The following is a 20,569-nucleotide window of genomic DNA, read 5'->3' on the forward strand; positions in this document are numbered from 1 at the left end:
GACTGTTCATATACACATGCCACTAATTGTCCACCTAAACCTGGGCTATGTCTGTACTACCAGTTTTTTTCAAAATAAGTTATTTCGAAATAATAACTCCTGAAATAATGATTTCAAAATAAGCTTATTCCTCTTCACAAGCAGGAGTTATTTTGAAATAACAAGCCCATTATTTTTTAATTACAGGCTTGGTAGTGTGGATGCTTGCTTTGTTATTTTGAAATAAGGAGAGTTATGAAATAGGGGTAGACATGCCCCCCCCCTTGAGCTGGCGTTTAAAGTCTTTTAGCAGTGTCCATATAGCACACATGCACCCAGAGAGTCCTTGTGCTCTGCATTATGGATATAAAAAGGCACACCATCCTATCTGCCACTCAGTCCCTCTCACCACCTCCTGGCTTCATTACAGAGAGACTCAGTCTCTTTTTAAGCAAGCTAGTTTCCAGTTGGTATTTGCAGGGCTTGACAAACCCCGGCGAGAGCCACTCTCCAGCCTCGCACTGCACATGTGCCAGACCGGCACTGCACATGCGCCGGTGAATGGGGTGCTTGGATTCAGCAGTTTGTCGAGCCCTGGGTATTTTTATTGATTTAGTAAAATTATCATAGTTTTTTAGTTGCCTGTTGTGCTATTATTTTCTTTAACTATCAGAACAAAAAATTCTTTTAGACGGTCTTGGTTTCCACCAAATATCCTAGGTACATGTACTAACCCTGGTGGGAAAGAAGCTAGACCTCCCATTGGTGGCCATTTGAAAGTCCTTTTCTAACTGGACTTCCAGTGACTGGAAAGACTAATGGACAAATCCATGAGTCTTATGCTAGGCACAGGTGTGCAGGACCCCACTGCTTATGATCTCTGAAAGCAGAACAGTTCCAATGGTAGATCACTTGCTCACCCACTTGATCACTGAGGCTACATCTACAGTACGAGTTTTCTTGGCAAAAAATATGCTAATTGGGGACTCATTTGCATGACTTGTGATCTCATTTGCATATTTTCTGCAGATCCATTTTTGTACTATGGGTTTTTGCACAAAAACAAGCAGTGTGGACATTTTCTTTTGATGCAAAACCCCCTTTTTCTGCAAGATCCTTATGCCCCAAAAAAGGAAGTATACCAGTCTTGTGGGAAAAGGGGTTTTGCGCAAAAAGAAAACAGCCACACTGCTTGTTTTTGCGCAAAAACAGATCAGCAGAAAATATGCAAATGAGATAGTGACTCATGCAGATGAGTCCCTCATTAGCATATTTTTTGCCAAGAAAATTAATAGTGTAGATGTAACCTGGGTTCCAACTTCAGAACAGGTCTAAAGTTGACTATGACAACACTTTACAGGAGTAAAGAATGCACTAGAGGTAGATCCTCAACAGAGACCACAAAAAGAACTTTTCTCACACACCACCTCTTCTCCAAAATTTCACAGTTCTGTGTATTTTCTTCTAAAGCTTAACCTCACAATAGGGCTAAGGATTCATCACTGAAACAACTCTCAGATGAGCTGTTGAGAATGGTATAATCAAAAGCTCGCTCATCTAAAAGCTCAGCTCCAACAACATCAGATTCTTCAACATCGGCATTGACAAAGGTTATTCTGACACAGCAAACCATTGCAACACAGTTTGTGGCAGCAGTGGCTAGACTGGCACTGAGTGAGCTCATGGCACTGTCTTTACTGGTGAGCCTTTGGCATCATATCACACTGATGATCTTAACAGTGTCCATGAATCTCAGTGCTTTTAAGAGCTGGAATCCCCAGGTGTTAATTTTTGTGGCACCTTGGATTTCCCTGACTATGGTACCAACCTTCTCCAGGACATTACCACTCATATCTCTCTCTTTAGTTCCAGGTGATTGGGATAAGTTTACATCTCTTGACCTTTAAAATGATTACTTCCATCTATCAGTAATCTCACCAAACAGGAAATACCTAAGATTTGTGGTAGACCAAGACTATTACTAATACCAAGTCCTTCCCTTTGGACTCTTGACTGCATCAAGGGGGTTCACAAAAGTAATAGCAGTTGTTGCAGAACATTTTAAAATACTCAGTCAAGTCTCTGTGTACTCTCACTTAGATGACTGGCTAGCATGAGGAAGATTTCCTCACTAGGTGTCAGAAGCCATTTGTTGTATCTTTGATTTGTTCCAGAGTCTGGGTCTGAAAGTCAACATGAAAAGTCCAACATGATTCCTGTTTAAAGACTGTGGAGGCAAACTTTATTCTTTACCAAATCCATGGCTTATCTACTTCATGATAGATTTGAGATTCTAAATTGTCTTAACAGCTGGAGTCAAATCCAAACATCACAGTAGGGGCTTGCCTCACTCTACTAGGACACACAGCATCATGCACCTTTATGACACTGCATGCCAGGCAACACATTTGCTGCAAGCAGGGCTTCTTAAAGTTGGTGTGTATCTCCATTAAGCATCATCTGAGCATACCTTTCTCTTTGCCTCCATTAGTACTATCATCCCTGAAATGGAAGAGGAACTCTGTGAAAACCTATAGAGGGGTTTCCTTTTCACCACTCCTCTCACCCAAGAGGAGTCATGCCAGATGCTTCTACCTTGGGGTTGAAAGCCCCTATAGGATAGTCTTCAGTTCTGTAGCCTTTGGGCCACATGGGAAATGCACATCAGCTCATCTAGCAGCCATTTTGGCTCAACACACACCAAACTGAGGGTCAAATTTTTTTTTCAGCCATCTGTAGTTAAATTTCTATAAAGTCTAGTTAAGGTTTACCCGCCTGTTAAATAACTGATCCCACTGTCTAAATTTGGTACTGTCAGTTCTCATGGGTCCATCATTTGAATTAATTGCAATGTGTTCTTTGCAACACTTATCAATTAAAACATCATTTCTTGTTGCTCTTATTTTGGCAGGTAAGTATGAGGGATCCAAGCACAATAACCTTATACAATGTTTTACCCTGATCATGTGACCAGGAAATTCACCTACCTATATTTTTTCCTAAGCCTCACACTTTCAAAGTGTAGTCCTGTGGCACCGTAGAGTAAGTCTATAGCAAATTATTTTGAAATAACTCATTTTGAAATAATAGCTCCTGAAATAACTACAGGCAGTCCCCGGGTTACGTACAAGATAGGGACTGTAGGTTTGTTCTTAAGTTGAATCTGTATGTAAGTCGGAACTAGCGTCCAGATTCAGCCGCTGCTGAAACTGATCAGTTTCAACAGCGGCTGAATCTGGACGCCAGTTCTGACTTACATACAGATTCAACTTAAGAACCCCAGGCATCCCCAAGTCAGCTGCTGCTGAAACTGATCAGCGGCTGACTCCAGGAAGCCCGGGGCAGGGGCTTCCTGTAGTCAGCCACTGGTCAGTTTCAGCAGTGGCTGACTTGGGGACGCCTGGGGCAGAGCAGCTGGGGTGCTGCTGGGTTGGTCCAGTAGCGCCGCCGCTCCTCGGCGCTACTGGACCAACCCAGCAGCACCCAAGCTGCTCTGCCCCAGGCGTCCTGATTCAGCCGCTGCTGAATCTGACCAGCAGTGGCTGAATCAGGACGCCTGGGGCAGAACAGCTGGGGTGCTGCCCGGTTGGTCCAGTAGTGCCCAGAGCGGCGCTACGGGACCAACTGGCAGCGCCCCAGCTGCTGTACCACAGGTGTCCGGAGCAAAGCCACGGAGCACGGGGGCAGCGGGACAGCCCAGACGCGCCGTGGCTGTCCTGCTGCCCTCGGGCTCCGTGGCTTTGCTCTGCTTTGCTCCCCGTCCCCCTGGTCTGCAGACCCCAGGGGAGCAAAGCGGCGGGCAGCGGACAGCCCAGACGTGTCTGGGCTGTCCCCTGCCCGCGTGCTCCGCGGCTTTGCTCTGCTTTGCCCCCCCTGTTCCCCTGGTCTGCAGACCAGGGGAACGGGGGGGGGGGGCAAAGCAGAGCCAAGCAGAGCCAAGCCTCGGAGCGCGTGGGCAGCGGACAGCCCTGTCCGCTGCCCACGTGTTCCGCCGCTTTGCTTCCTCTCCCTGGTCTGCTGGAGACCAGGGAGAGGAACGGCCCCGTTCGTAACTGCAGATCCAACATAAGTCGGATCCGCGTAACTCGGGGACTGACTGTATTTCAGAATAGTGTGTCCACACTACATGGAAGCCTTTAAATTAGTCCAAGGAAATTTCCCTTAATGTGGACGTGCTACCTTGACTTAAAGTCTGAGAAAACACTGGGGCATAATTACTTTGAATGACTCTGGGGAGTAGTTATTTCAAAATAGCAGCAGTGGAGCATCCACACTACTGCTATTTTGAAATAACTATTTTGAAATTAGCATTATTCCTCATGCAAAGCAGGAATTATTATTTCAAAATAATCATCCCGTTATTTTGAAAGAACGGGCTTGGTAGTATGGACACTCCACTTGTTATTTCAAAACAACTCTCTAGTTTAGACCAGGGCTTAGAGACTAACAAAAATATATGTAGTTTCAAGATACTATATGTTTTTGTTAATATCTAGGGGTGCATCTACACATCTGGGCTTAACTTGAAATAAGCTACAGAAATTGAGCTACATCAATTGCATATCTTATTTCAAAATAACTTATTTTGAAATTGGGAGCATCTACATAGCACTTCTTTCAAAATAGAACACTCTTTCTCCAGCTTCCCTTACTCCTCGTACAATGAGGGTTTCAGGAGTCAGAGTACGAAGTCCTCCAGCTTGCTGTAACTCTCTGTTACGTAGGCGTGGACTAAGTTACAGCCGGTCCCTGAGTTGCGAACGGTCAACTTACGACCGTTCACAATTACGACCAAAGCTGTCATATATGGCGGACCCCGAGTTACAAACGTGATGCATGCTTACGAACAGCGCGGTTGCGTGTAACTCTATGGGGTCTGACTTACGAACGAACCGAGTTACGACCAATTGCTTGGTCCGTAACTGGTTCGTAAGTCAGGAAGAGGATGTATTTCAAAATAACACCAGTTATTTCAAAATAATGTTGCTGTGTAGACACACCCTAAGCCACAGGACTACTCATTTTTAAAGTTGCAGACTAATACACTATCCCGCTGAGACTTCCAAGGTGGAGGCTGTAGTTTGCATTTTAGATCATAGATATTCCCTGGCATTTTATCTGTAAAGAACAAGAACATTCTGATCGTCACCTAGATTCTTCATCAGAGACAATGAAAGGCAAACCATCTAATCTCAGAAACTGTCAAAATATGTATCAGATTGTGTCAAACTTGTTATGAAGTGGCCAAGGTGGATCCCCTGGCCATCCTGAGAGTTCCTCCAGAGCTCAAGCAGCCTTAGCATCATTGAAGAATGTGTCTGTGGTGAGTGGTGTTTGCAGGTTGTTTCTCCTAATAGTAGTAGCAGTAGTCTCCAAACGGAGGTGCATCCCTCAGGCGGCACAGAAGAACAGTAAGGGGTGCATTGGGGCCTGGGGCAGCCCCCATGAGGAATAGGGAAAGAGCACCATCTAACCCCTCTCTGTCCTCAGCTCTACTCCATCCCTCAACCTTTCCCGTGGCAACAAGCTCCCAACTCCACTCCTGGCCGCTGCCCCATCCACAGCTCTGACCTCAGCCCCACTCCCAGCCATGGCTTCAGCTCTGGCACCAACTGTGGCTCTGCTCCTAGCTCTTGGCCACAGGCACACGGGACACTGGAATGGGGGGGAACGGGGAAGGTCCCACTCTTCATCATTGACCTGTCTCTGTCCTTCTTTTCCCCAAGGTCCTACCCTCTAGCCAGGCTAGACGCTAAAGCTCAGCCCAGGTAAGAGGGGCTTAGGGAACCCAGGAAGCTATGGAAAGCTGCTGATTCTCCACCTGCCTGAGTTAGGTGGGCCCAAGAGCAGCCTTCAGCCCATGTCCTTACCCTCAAGGCAGATGGGGTTCTGCAGCTCCCCACACCTGCTAAACTGCATCTCTGGTCCCCTAGGTCCTGCCCCCAGGCCAGGCCAGGCCAGAAGCTTAGAGTGGGGTCAGGATAACAGCTGCATAGAAAGCTGTGGGAGCCACAGACTCTCAATTTGTTGTGGGTGGGTAGGCAGGGATATGGGCCCAGGTCTGTTCTTGGAGCCCCCAACCCCATGCAAGTCAAAGGGCCTAACTCCCTAGCCCAGCTCCAACTTTTGGCTTGGACAGGGGTGAGACCTCAGGGGAAGAGGTAGAGCAGAAGCAGAGCCTTGGAGTGGCTGGGACCAGGGCCATCCCCATCAGAACACAAACACATGGGGCACCATGAAATGATGACCACCAAATTAAGTGTTTGTGTGTGTGATGGAAGAAAGAATACTAAAATAGCCCTTTCCCAGTCACAAAGAATAAAAAGAGCTGTTAAATCAGCACTTTCACCCACGCATCTTTATTATTATGGCTGACCCTAAGTGTCAATATACTATATTTGTCCCACAGTGTGCTTATTGACTACCTTAGCAGTATGTGATTTGTCACAACACAGAACACGGTCTTACAGTCATTCTGAAGGAAATGGGTGCTCTCTAACAAATGAGCCTATAAATAATGAATTGTGATGGTTACAGCAGGAACAAGAACAATCCCATTTACATTGTTTAACTATAAAAATTTAGTTAAAATCAGATAGCTGAAGCATGGAAGGAAAAGATGGAACTAAACATTCTCATCAATGATGTAGATATTGGGATAGAGAGTACGCTTATTAAGTTTGCAGATGATACCAAACTGGGTGGGGTTGCAACTTCTTTGGAGGATAGGGACATAATTCAAAATGAACTTAGCAAGTTAGAGAAATGGTCAGAGGTAAACAGGATGAGGTTTAATAAAGAGAAATGCAAAGTGCTCCACTTAGGAAGGAACAATCAGTTCCATACATACAAGATGGGAAGCGACTGTCTAGGAAGGAGCATGGCGGAAAGGGATCTAGGGGTCATAGTGGACCACAAGTTGAATATGAGTCAACAGTGTGATGCTGTTGCAAAAAAAGCAAATATGATTCTAGGCTGTATCAACAGGTGTGTTGTAAGCAAAACTCGTGAAGTCATTCTGCTGCTCTACTCTGCACTAGTTAGGCCTCAGCTGGAGTACTGTGTCCAGTTCTGGGCACCACATTTCAAGAAAGATGTGGAGAAATTGGAAAGGGTACAGAGAGGAGCGACAAGAATGATTAAAGGTTTAGAGAACATGACCTATGAAGCCAGGCTTCATGAACTGGGCTTGTTTAGTTTGGAAAAAAGAAGATTAAGGGGGGACATGATAGCGGTTTTCAAATATCTAAAAGGGTGTCACAAGGAGGAAGGAGAAAATTTGTTCCTCTTGGTCACTGAGGACAGGACAAGGAGTAATGGGCTTAAAGTGCAGCAGGGGAGGTTTAGATTGGACATTAGGAAAACATTCCTAACTGTCAGGGTGGTCAAATATTGGAATAAATTGCCAAGGGAGGTGGTGGAATCTCCCTCTCTGGAGATATTTAAGAACAGGTTAGATAGACATCTGTCAGGGATGGTGTAGACGGAGCTTGGTCCTGCCTTGAGGGCAGGGGGCTGGACTCGATGACCTCTTGAGGTCCCTTCCAGTCCTATGATTCTATGATTCTATGATTGCTAAAATACAGAAGTTATCAAAGCCTATGCCAAAAAAAACTTAGCTGAAAAAAAAAACCTTGATCAAAGCATAAATATAAAAATGAACAGTAGTTTAGAAATGTAAGCAGCTTAAATGAGTCATTTGTTCATAACTTGCAATTTAGACACAGCACCCCCCAAAGCTCTTTGAAAGTCTAAACTCATTTTAAAAACAAAAAAGTTCAAAACTTCAGCTAGTCAAAGGTAAGCCAAGAAAGTATAATATATTTAGTCTCTCATAATAAACATAGCAAGGGACCTCAGATTTTCAAAAAATTATACAAAATAAATCAGCTTTTAAAAATGTCAATAAAAGTCCATTCAAATACTTTATTCAAGGTTGAAAAACTGACAGCTACTCTTTATTTAGCACCGAGCATCTATGGATAGCCTTAACTTTGGTAGTTAACTCTTCAAAGGGACCTGATGCTTTCACAAATTTGAACATTTTTTCCTTAAGTGATTAATATTAAACATAAAATAAGTTAAAATAAAAACAAACCCAAAATAAACATCCTAAATCCCTTCTTCAATAATAAAGCAACTAAATAAAAATCATTTAAGAAAATTAAAAATTATAGGTATATCATCTATACAATACAAAAATAATACTTCTTACTTAAAATCTTTTAAAAGCTGAAAAAAGACCATCAGCTGGGTGGTTTAAAAACAAAAAACAACCTAGGATACATACAAAAGCAATATAAAACAATAAAATCCAACTATTAAACTTCTATTCAAAATAAGGATGGGAATTGTTAAAAGCACCTGTACTGGGTGATGCTTACTACTTACATTCAACTGGTGGGCTGCACCAACTCTGTGGGGCCTGGCACGCTACAGGCAGGGACACTTCAGCCTGGTAGGATCAGTCCCCATCTCAGCCAGGGCCACCAGAGCAGCTGCCACCTGCCACATGGCCTCCAGCTCTCGCCCCAGCCGGGGCCGCACTGCCCACCACATGGCCTTCGGCTCTGACCCCAGCTGGGGCTGCCAGAGGAGCAGCCGCCGGCCACCCATGACTCCTCTGCCAGAGGAGCCACTGCTCGCTGCCCATGACGTGGCTCTGTTTCTGGCCTCGGCTGTGGCCAGCAGAGGGCTGCAACCCAGCCTGCGGCCTGCAGTTCCAGCCCTCGTGAAGGGCTGAAGCTACAGTGAGGGTCACGTGGTGGCTGCCCTGCTGCTCCTGGGGTGGGGCAGCTGCCCACCATGCAGCCCTGCCCCAGAGCACCTGAGCAGCCACTGTGTGGCTCTTCTAAGCATGTGGGTGATAGGCACATTTTTGGTGCACAGCTGCACAGGCATGCACCTTAGAAGGAACCCTACTTACCAGGCAGCTGGTGAGCGGTGTGAGCCTACAAACTGGAGTACTCAAGAGTAGCAGTGGGCAGTTGTGCCACCAGCCAGAGAGAAACAGTGTTTTCTCCTTCCATGGTTTTAATCCTCTCTCAATTTCCCCATGCCACTCTAAACTTCTTTTAACTTCCTGCCCTCTTTTTCTTTTAGAATCCCCAAATTATATTCTTAATGACATCTATGAATCACATTCTGTAAAATTTTGATAAAAACTCATAAGCAGCAGCTATTGCACATGTTAGACGTACATATTTTAATCCATCAGAACCATTTTTAACAATTTTAATTAAAATACACAAACTAATTTTGGATTTTAAAACTGCCATTTTTCCGTAGGTGAATTACACAGAAAAACTATTAAACCTCATTCCTCACTCCCCTGACAGTGTAATGTGTTAGTTAAAACCCATTCTGTAATCTCATGAACTATGGGGGGAAATTTTCAAAAGTATCAAGATCAGGTTCAACTGAAAGTCAATGGAAGTCATGCTTTTACATCTGTTGGTGCTTTTGAAAATTTCCCACTTAGTACTTCTTAAGGAACTGTAATTAATAGAACACAGCAAGAAGTACATGCAAATAGTTATACATTTAACTTTACTATTACACTTTAAACTATCAAACTGAAAATAGTCTCAGTAAACATTATTATTCAATTTATTGTCATGATCATATTTTAATTCATTACATCTAATTGTCAGTACAAAAATGTTGTCGTTGCAGCTGCTAAAGGTAATACTACAGATGACTTTTGTTCTGTTACAAAAACAGTCATGTCTAACAGCTCTGATTCAGAGGTCAACTTTAATATGCCAAGCAGGAGTTTGACTATAAGTTCCAGGGCTTCCTCATCTACACTTTCATCCAGCGGGAGTATTGAAACATCCTGTGACTGTTTATCAGATGATTCCACTTCTCATGTTTCCCCCTCAAATGACATTTGTACAGGAAACCGGAACTCATACTTGTCAAGTACTAACAGAAAGCAAAGAGTTAAAATTCCTGTCGTATTTCAGTCAAACCACTCATTCTGTGATGATCAAGAAAATGAAAATTCTACATTCCCACAACTTGGAAAAACAAGGATTCCAAAGTCAAGAACTGAAAACAAAACTGTCACAGCTTCTCCCTTTAATGAAACACTGACTATAATGAAATCAAGTGAAGATATTTCTGAGTCAGCACAAAGATCCATGGGTAATATTTGCAAATCCCATTCATTGGATTCCAGTAGTCTCAGTGATTGAGATTAATCATTTCCCAGAACCAGACAATGACGAATGAATAAGCCTATGAGAAATATAAAGAACGACAGACTTGCTTTTGTAACAGTAAAATCTGTACTAAGAATGTACCAATAGTAATTTTTTTAAAAGTATTTACTCAAACTGATACAATTTCTGAATTATTTTTCAAGAAAATAAAGTTGACTAACAACACCTTTTGCTGACTTGTTTTAATTTTCAAGGAGGGTATTTATTTAATCAGTCCAGGATTGGGGGTGCTAAAACACATGCCTTTTAGGGTTTCTCCTTGCTTCTGTGTAGGCATCTGGCTCTTCCAAATACTGGGCCATCTTATCAGAAAAAACTCTAAATGGATCACACAGTGACACACAGTAACATCTACTCTGTTGGCAGGTAAGCCAGTCACTTTACCAGGCATAGTCAATGGTCAGGCTGCTTCAGAAAAATGCTGATATCTGAGATCTACAGAGCAGCAATGTGGAACAACCCACTGACCTTTGTCATATATTATATCCAGGGCTCGACAAACTGCGGCGAGAGCTACTCGCCAGCCCCGCACCACGCACGCACCAGACCGACACTGCGCATGCGTGCAGCGCCAGTGAATGGGGCGCATGGAGCGACTGGCTGAAATCTACTCACCACAGGCGAGTAGAAACAGCGGTTTGTCGAGCCCTGATTATATCCTTTATTCCATTATGTCCAAACATTATACTAGCTTAGATGACAAAATTGGGAGAGCAATACTTCAAGTACTATTTGATTAATACTATTGAAACTCCTCATTTCAACCATCCAGTGAACATTCTGGTCACATATAATGGGATTCACACTGATACTTGAACAAGAAGGGACAGTTCTTCGAGCAGTAAGGGTATGTCTACAGTAGGAAATAATTATTTTGAAATAACAGGCTTGGTAGTGTGGACGCTCCACTTGATATTTTGAAATAAGGGAAGTTATTTTGAAATAACTCCTTAGTGTAGACCAGGGCTAAGTGTGCTCCACATCAGGTGTACATTTGCCTCATGCACCTTTGATCAGAGATTTTTGGTAGCAATGCCTGTTTGGCTTGCAGATGCTCCCTACACATCTCTAAGCCCTTGAGAGGCTAGAGATCCTTACTTCCTTCTCAGCTGCCTCAGCTTGAGACAGAGCTCGTACCATGACTCTTAACTCTTAATTAGTTTTAGAGTTTGGTGATTAGTGTATTTTTTTTCTTTCTTAAAAAGAGGGTTTTTATTTCTCTTGTCCTCTCCTCTCCTCCTCCGTGGAGGTTGTTGCTCCGTTTGAGAGAATTCCAGTGATCCTGGCAAAACAAGTGTTGCCTCACTTGCTGGGAGGCTATCGCCATCAGTGATGGACATTTCCCTCAAAAGTGCAATTTCAGCTCAGCCCTTCAGAGCAGGGGTTAGGAAAAATCGAGACCATCATTGGACCCAGGTGAGGAGACAATCCCCCAGACATTAGTTTCTATGTGAACATAGTGCCCATATGGCAGTAGGGCACTATGTTCACTTTGAGACTGATGTAAGGGGTTGTCTCCTCACGCGGGTAAGGAGCACATTTAGAAGCACATTTTCTTTCAGAAGTCTAGGTGAAGACATGAGAAGCTTCTGGGAAGGCCTCTAAGAAAAGTTCTCTGCACAAAAATGCTGGTTTCAGAAAAATTGTCTCCTCACAAATCAATCATATCTGAGCCTTCAGGTCCTCTGTGGGTATCATTGAGGGTCCAGGCTCCTCTAGTACCAATGATGTTTCTAAGACTCAGAATTCCTCTAGGAGTTCCAAGCATGCTTCTGTATCTTAACCATCTTCAGTATTGTTGAAACACAACCTGGGCAGCAGAGAGAAATAGTCTGCTTCCAGCAAGACAGTATCAACAGATCTTCACTCTGGTACCTAGCATAATGACATCCTTGGTGCCACAGAAATCTAAGCAGCTACCTGAGACTATACTCTCTTCAAGGTAGTTGACACTCTTTACTGAGACCACTGATGAATCACTACACGCCTTCAAACGCTTGCAATCTCTTGGGATTTTTACACCTTCTAGTACACATATTATTAGATCCCAGAAGACACAGAGATACTGTCCTTTCAAGTTTCCAGGTTTCCAAAGACCTACTGAGCCAACCAAGCAAAAAATTAAACAGAGTAAATTTGTGGAACTCGTTACCAGGAGGTGTTGTGAAGACCAAAGGTATAACTGGGTTCAAAAAAGAATTAGATACATTCATTGATAACAGGTCTACCAATGACTGTGAGCTAAGGTGGTCAGGGATGCAACCCCTATCTCTGGCTGTCCCTAAACCTCTGACTGCCAGACACTGGGACTAGATCATTTGATAATTATTCTGTTCTGTTCATTCCTTTTGAAGAATCTGACAGCAGCCACTGTCAGAAGGCAGTATACCGGGCTAGATGGACCATTGGTCTGACCCTGTATAGCTATTCTTATGTTCTTAATCAAGGTTTCAATGAAAAAAAAACACACTACATCTGCTTCAACCAGTCATCCTTCCTCAATGTCAAAATATAAGTTTTGATGGCCTGATCAAAGGCCTGGAACAATGCTGTTTCTCATCTCTCCAGCTGCACCAGTTTACCTACCTCTCTTTCACCACCATCTCTCCCATTTTCTACCCACACATGAGCAGACTTCACAGAAACAGCTGTTATTCGATAGGTAAAATTAATTATCCAATTTTATAATTTCTCACTGCCCCCCTCTCCAGCTCACCTCTTTGTCCGTTAGGGATCCCTTTCACAATCACTTGCTGAGACAGGAAATTGCCTTCAATTTATATGCTTAGGATTGATAGAACCAGTTCTTGAACAGCACAGGGGAAGAGATTTTACTTCAAGTATTTTCCAAAACTGCCTAAATGCCCAACCGCCAAAGGATGGGGCCACCACCTTCCTGAGCCAGCAGGGAGAGATGGGGTCACGGTGCATATAGAGAGAATCAAGCCATTTAGAAAAGTTGGTCAGGCTGTAGGTTTCAATTGCTGACAAGTACAAAAGGTCCACAGTCTCCATGTAGATTTTTGGATGTATTATTTCTTACTATGAATCTGCTGATATACAACCTCCTTCTAGGGTGTCAGTCCATTCCACAAGGTCTTTTTGAGCACGTTCCCATCAGGGAGATTTGTAAGATTGCAGCTTGGATTCGATACATACCTTTTCCAAACATTATGTGTAGGAATCATAATTGATTAATCACACTTAATCACAATTAACTCTCATGATTAACTCAAAAATGAATTGTGGTTAATCATAGTTTTAATCTCACTGTTAAAAACTAGAATATCAGTTGAAGTGTGTTATATATTTTGGATGTTTTCTATATTTTTAAATATATTGATTTCAATCACAAAACAAAATACAACTGTACAGTGCTCATCTTATGTGGTGGTTCATTCTTCTAGATCAGAAGCAGTCCTTGATCTTTATGTTATTCCATGAGTTACCATTACAGCTGTCTAAAGATTTTTCTGCTGCTTGTCAGAACCAGAAAAAAAGTTAAGCTTTCTTTGTATGTGGAAGTCAATTGTTGTTCTCAACATATGTTTTTAGTCTGACAGAAAGCTTGCTTTCTTCATGTCATGTACGTCTTCACTCCTGGTAGAAAACTGTATAAGTTCAATGAAAATAAAAGGAATCCCTTCTCTAAACAACAGCTTTCCTCCAGTTTATATGTTTAGCATTTCATGAGACTTTTTCCTTGTGTAAATTGCATAATGGCAGTTGAATACATTTATAACTATTTACATACATTTGCATATCCTTATATAAAAATCACAAAATGCAAACTGAGAATTTTGCATAGCTGTAATATGTTTTGTAAAAGATTTGCTCATATATTGTTTACATGTTTGCTTGTAATGGGTGCACTCCCCTGTCATCAATGGCCCCTTGGCTGAGTGCATGTGCCTACACTCCCTTTCTCATAATTTCTTTCTGCTTTGGGATAGAGCAGTATCGCAGGGCTCTTTCCCTGGAGACAATGTCCTTGCTGTCTTGGGGCTTCCTCACTATAGCTCTCCAGCTGGGCCACTATACTTCAGTTTCCCTTCTGGGGTGCTTCAGCATCCAGGCCACTTCCCTCTAGTGTAGTGGCTAATGAGCAATGGGGGAGACAGGACCCAGCGCCACCTACTACTCTGGGTCATGTTATAGGGACCCTGTAGATAGCAGCTGTCTGCTGAGTCTCTTTATTTAACTCAAACTGTTGTTTAAATTCTCTGGGTCACTTCCCCATGGCCCTGCACCATCTTCATCCTTACCGTAGGGCTTATAGAATCATAGAATACTAGGACTGGAAGGGACCTCGGAAGGTCATCGAGTCCAGTCCCCTGCCCTCCTGGCAGGACCAAATACTGTCTAGACCATCCCGGATAGACATTTATCTAACCTACTCTTAAATATCTCCACAGATGGAGATTCCACAACCTCCCTGGGCAATTTATTCCAGTGTTTGACTACCCTGACAGGAACTTTTTCTTAATGTCCAACCTAAACCTCCCTTGCTGCCGTTTAAGCCCATTGCTTCTTGTTCTATCCCCAGAGGCCAAGATGAACAAGTTTTCTCCCTCCTCCTTATGACACCCTTTTAGATATCTGAAAACTGCTATCATGTCCCCCCTCAATCTTCTCTTTTCTAAATTAAACAAACCTAATTCCTTCAGCCTTCCCTCATAGGTCATGTTCTCTAGACCTTTAATCATTCTCGTTGCTCTTCTCTGGACCCTCTCCAATTTCTCCACATCTTTCCTGAAATGCGGTGCCCAGAACTGGACACAGTACTCCAATTGAGGCCTAACCACTGCAGAGTAGAGCAGAAGTGGAGCACTTTGCATTTGTCTTTATTAAACTTCATCTTATTTACCTCAGATCATTTCTCCAATTTGTCCAGGTCATTTTGAATTATGACCCTATCCTCCAGATTAGTCGCAACCCCTCCCAGCTTGGTATCATCTGCAAACTTAATAAGCGTACTTTCTATACCAATATCTAAATCGTTGATGAAAGTATTGAACAGCGCCGGTCCCAAAACAGACCCCTGCAGAACCCCACTTGTTATGCCTTTCCAGCAGGATTGTGAACCATTAATAACTACTCTCTGAGTATGGTTATCCAGCCAGTTATGCACCCACCTTATAGTAGTCCCATCTAAGTTGTATTTACCTAGTTTATTGATAAGAATATCATGCGAGACCATATCAAACGCCTTGCTAAAGTCTAGGTATACCACATCCACCGCTTCTCCCTTATCCACAAGACTCGTTATCCTATTAAAGAAAGCTATCAGATTGGTTTGACGTGATTTGTTCTTTACAAATCCATGCTGGCTGTTCCCTATCACCTTGCCACTTTCCAAGTGTTTACAGATGATTTCCTTAATTACTTGCTCCATTATCTTCCCTGGCACAGAAGTTAAACTAACTGGTCTGTAGTTTCCTGGGTTGTTCTTATTTCCCTTTTTATAGATGGGCACTATATTTGCCCTTTTCCAGTCCTCTGGAATCTCTCCTGTCTCCCATGATTTTCCAAAGATGATAGCTAGAGGCTCAGACACCTCCTTTATCAGCTCCTTGAGAATTCTAGGATGCATTTCATCAGGCCCTGGTGACTTGCAGGCATCTAACTTTTCTAGGTGATTTTGTTCTTTTTTTTATTTTACCTTTTAAAACTACCCCCTTCCCACTAGCATTCACTATGCTAGGTGTTCCTTCAGACTTCTCAGTGAGGACCGAAACAAAGAAGTCATCGAGCATCTCTGCCATTTCCAAGTTTCCTGTTACTGTTTCTCCCTCCTCACTGACCAGTGGGCCTGCACTCTCCTTGGTCTTCCTCTTGCTTCTAATGTATTTATAAAAAGTCTTTTTGTTTCCCTTTATTCCGATAGGTAGTTTGAGCTCATTCTGTGCCTTTGCCTTTCTAATCTTGCCCCTGCATTCCTGTGCTGTTTGCCTATATTCATCCTTTGTAATTTATCCTACTTTCCATTTTTTATTACTCCTTTTTTATTTTTAGATCATGCAAGATCTCGTGGTTAAGCTAAGGCAGTCTTTTGCCATATTTTCTATCTTTCCGACACATCAGAATAGCTTGCTTTTGGGCCCTTAACAATGTCCCTTTGAAAAACTGCCAACTCTCCTCAGTTGTTTTTCCCATCAGTCTCGATTGCCATGGGATCTTACCTATCAGCTCTCTGAGCTTACCAAAATCCGCCTTCCTGAAATCCATTGTCTCTGTTTTGCTGTTCTCCCTTCTACACTTCCTTAGAATTGTGAACTCTAGGATTTCATGATTACTTTCACCCAAGTTGCCTTCCACTTTCAAATTCTCCAACAGTTCCTCCCTATTTGTTAGGATCAAATCTAGTACAGCTTCCCCCCGGCAGCTTTTTCAACCTTCTGAAATAAAAAATTGTCTCCAATTCAGTCCAAGAACTTATTGGATAGTCTGTGCCCCGCAGTGTTATTTTCCCAACATATATCTAGATAGTTGAAGTCCCCCATCACCACCAAATCTTGGGCTTTGGATGATTTTGTTAGTTGTTTAAAAAAAGCCTCATGCACTTCTTCCACCTGGGTAGGTGGCCCGTAGTAGACTCCTAGCATGACATTACCTTTGTTTTTAATCCCTTTTAGCCTAACCCAGAGACTCTCAACACTTCCGTCTCCTTTGTCCATCTTCACCTCACTCCACGTCTGTTCATTTTTAATGTATAAGGCATCACCTCCTCCCTTTTTTCCCTGTCTATCCTTCCTGGGCAAGCTGTACCCTTCTATAGAAACATTCCAATCATGTGTATTATCCCACCAACTTTCTGTGAGGCCAACAATGTCATAATTGTACTTATGCCCTGAACCATCTTCACCCTTACCGTAGGACTTTTTCCATGAAGGTTTGTTTGTTCGGCAAAGGGAAATAAAGCGGCGATTTAAATAATCGTGGTTTCATTTAAATTTAAATGGCTGCCGCGCTGAGCCGACAAACAGCTGATCAGCTGTTTGTTGGCTCAGCGCGCTAGTCTGGACACTCCCCTGCCGACGTGAAAGCCCTTTATCGACCTCCCCAGTAAACCTCATCCTACGAGGCATAATGGGGAGTTCAATAAAGGGCTTTCAGCATCCAGACTAGCGTGCTGAGCCAACAAACAGCTGATCAGCTGTTTGTCGGCTCAGCACGGCAGTCATGTAAATTTAAATGAAGCGGCAATTATTTAAATCGCGGCTTCATTTCTCTTTGCCTACAACCCTCATCTACATGGCTCTGTCGATGGAGCCATGTAGTTTAGACACAGCCATAGAGTCCCAACAACCAGCTCAGGTACCAACCATCATCCTGTGTGGAGCTCTGCAACCAGCCTCACCATCTATGCCAACTCCAGGAAGGAACTGCCAGTGCTCTGGCCCAGCAGCTCTCATTATACTAGTTTGCTTGACCCAGAGGTGAAAGTAACTTTAATTTCTTAACGGTACTGTCCTATCACAGCCCTCCCCGCACTTTGGAGGACTAAGGGCAAGGGGGCAGGTAGGTTGGCCGTTGTAAGCCGGCTGGTTTAGTCCTGGCTCCCCTGACTTGTGCTCAGGCTTGTAAGTTAAGGTCCAGTGGACCCTTTTAAGCCATATGGCTTGAAGGCAGGGCAGGCAGCAATGCAAATGCAGACCCACAGTTAGGCTACGTCTACACTATGGCAGTCTTTCAGAAGAGGAAATGCAAATGGATCGCTCATTTGCAAATCCTGCACTCTCATTTGCATATTCTCTTCCGATCCTTTTTGCGAAAGAGGTTTTTGCGATAAAAAGCCCGGTGTAGCCGGGGCCATTTGTCGGAAAAACCCTGTTTTGCGCAAGATCCTGTAAACTTTGTTTTTTGAGGAGTTAAGATTGGGGAGTATGAAGAACTCAGGGCAGGAGGTATGAGGAGGAGTTTCAGAGCAAGGGGTTGGGGTGTGTGGAAGGGTACAGGAGTTATGACTGGGGAAGGGAAGGCAGGAATCAAGATTGGGGTATATGAGGAGAGGGCTGGGTTGGAGGGGCAGAGGGAGGCTGCAGCTGCACTTATCTCCTCACTTATGGTCACTGAGTGTTTTCTGTTTGCTGACTAGAGAGCAAGGCAAAGTGAATAGCCTGTGTCCTTCCTCTTCTGCCCTCCCCTGGGCAGCTAAGAGCAAGAGCAGGCTGTGAACTTTGCCTAGTCAACAAAAAGAAAAAAACTCAGCAACTGTGGGTAAGTAAGGCTGCAGCTCCCCTGTCCCTGAAATGGTGACTAGGAGCTTAGGCAGTCCCAGACTCCCCTCCCCCCCATCAGAGGCAGCAAAGGGGGAAGCGACTAGTTGACATGACTCCCTGATAAGCCTATGCTTATGGGGTAGTCGACTGGTCGCTTACATCCCTAGTCACATTAGCTATCTTCCAGTCATTAGGTACAGAACCTGATTTAAAGGATAGGTTACAAACCATAGTAAATGGTTCCGCAATTTCACATTTGAGTTCTTTCAGAACTCTTGGGTGAATGTCATCTGTTCCCGGTGACTTGTGACTGTTGAGTTTATTGATTTGTTTCAAAACCTCCTCTAATGACATCTCAAAGTGGGAAAATTCCTCAGATTTGTCACCTAAAAATAATGACTCATGTTTGGGAATCTCCGTAACATCCTCAACCAGGAAGACTGAAGCAAAGAATTCATTTAGTTTATCTGCAATGACCTTATTGTCTTTGAGTGCTTCTTCAGCATCTCAATCATCCAGTGGCCCCACTGGTTGTTTAGCAGGCTTCCTGCTTCTGATATACTTAAAAAATATCTTGCTATTACTTTTTGAGTTTTGGCTAGCTGTTCTTCATACAGCTTTAAATTTTGCATAATCCTAAATAAATCAAAAAGTTATGGAAATATACTGAGCCATATTCTGCCCTCAGATGCATGCCTGTGTGAGGAACATAAGCAATATAAAGGATGTTGTCCCGTATGTATGCTTCTAAAATATATTCCACATCAGTTCTGCCATCATCTTTGCATTATTCCCTTTGAGATTTGCCTGTCAGATAAGTTGTGACAGCACAGACCTAAGAAAGTAGGTCTTCAGATTTTAAGAGAACGCATTTGTGCCCTGTCAACACAGTCACATATTAGCATCTTTATTCAGTGATTGTTTCTGAGAATAATGGGAAAAGTTAAAGCAACCCAATAGATTTTTTGTAAATCATTTGATGTACATTAAGATTGGCAAAACATCAGAGTCGTAGAGTTTAAGTCCAGAAGGGACTACTAGATCATCTAGTCCAGGAGTGGGCAAGATAAGGCCCACGGGCCCACTAAGCTACTGGATGTGGCTTGCGGGCTGCGTGTAGCAGCCCATGGACCACCTGGACAGGTCTTGGAGGCACAGAGCAGCCAACTGCTTCAGAGCAGTCCCATGCCGCTTTAAGTGGCCAGCTGCTCCCTGTGGCTTCTGCTCTGGACACCAGAAAAGAGGGAAAGACTTCGCGGAAACAGGCCAATGGGAGCTGAGAGATTTTGCTAGAGGCAGGGGCACTGCAGGAAGCCTCTCTTTCCCCCGGTGCCTGGAGTAGAGATCCACAGGGAGCAGCCAGCCATTTTGAGTAGCCTGGGGCTGCAGCCGGCAGAGAGCCTGCCTCAGGATCCTGCAAGGCTGCTGGCTGGGAGCTACCTAGATAAGCACCTCCCAGCCAGAGCCTGCCTCTGGCACCCCACCCCCCTCTCACACCCAAACTCCCTGCCCTGGGTCACAATACAAACCCTCTTTACCCCCAACTCCCTTCCTGACATTGTACCCTCTTCTACGCCTCTTCCCCAGGCCAGAATCCTCTCCTGCACCCATATCCCCTCCTGGACCCTGCACCTGAAGCCCTTTCCTCAAATTATAACCCCTCCCCTTCACTTAGACTGTCTCTCAGACCCCACATCTTCTTCTGCACCTCGGTCTCCTATCCTGATCTCCCTTCTTCACCCAACCTCTGTCCCAGACCCCACACTCTCTTCATAGAAAAGTGTGGTCCTTTACCACTTACCAAAATCTTGGCGTGTCCCCCCCATCAAAAATTATTGCCCACCCCTGATCTAGTCTGACATCTTGTATATCACAGGCTGCCAACACTTCCCACCACTGATACACTAAACCCAATAACTAAAGTAATAAGACCCACAGAAGACTAGACTATGACATGCTACACAGTGCCATCCCTAGAGGGGTGCGGGACCCAGGACCACCACCCCCAGATTCTGCTCCCACCCTGCCTTTTCCTGCCCCGCTCCACCCCCACCCTTCATGCCAACCCTGTTCCATCCCCTACTCTGCCTCTTTTCGCCTCCACCTTGACTCCACCCCTTTCCCAAACCCCACCCTCGCTCT

General features: G+C 43.9%; 1 protein-coding gene across 1 annotated transcript in view; it reads left to right on the plus strand.

Moving 5' to 3' along the window:
* The window catches only part of C9H1orf185 (chromosome 9 C1orf185 homolog), a 58,730-nt gene extending 48,360 nt beyond the window's left edge, over positions 1–10,370 (plus strand). The window contains exon 6 of the mRNA XM_075935958.2: positions 9,655–10,370. Coding sequence (XP_075792073.2) covers positions 9,655–10,178 — 524 coding nt within the window. The 3' untranslated portion in view covers positions 10,179–10,370. The remainder of the gene's footprint in view (positions 1–9,654) is intronic.
* Positions 10,371–20,569: the final 10,199 nt, after the last annotated feature.

This window comes from Pelodiscus sinensis, chromosome 9, assembly GCF_052426305.1.
Source record: "Pelodiscus sinensis isolate ZL-2025 chromosome 9, ASM5242630v1, whole genome shotgun sequence".
Taxonomy (NCBI): Eukaryota; Metazoa; Chordata; order Testudines; family Trionychidae; genus Pelodiscus; species Pelodiscus sinensis.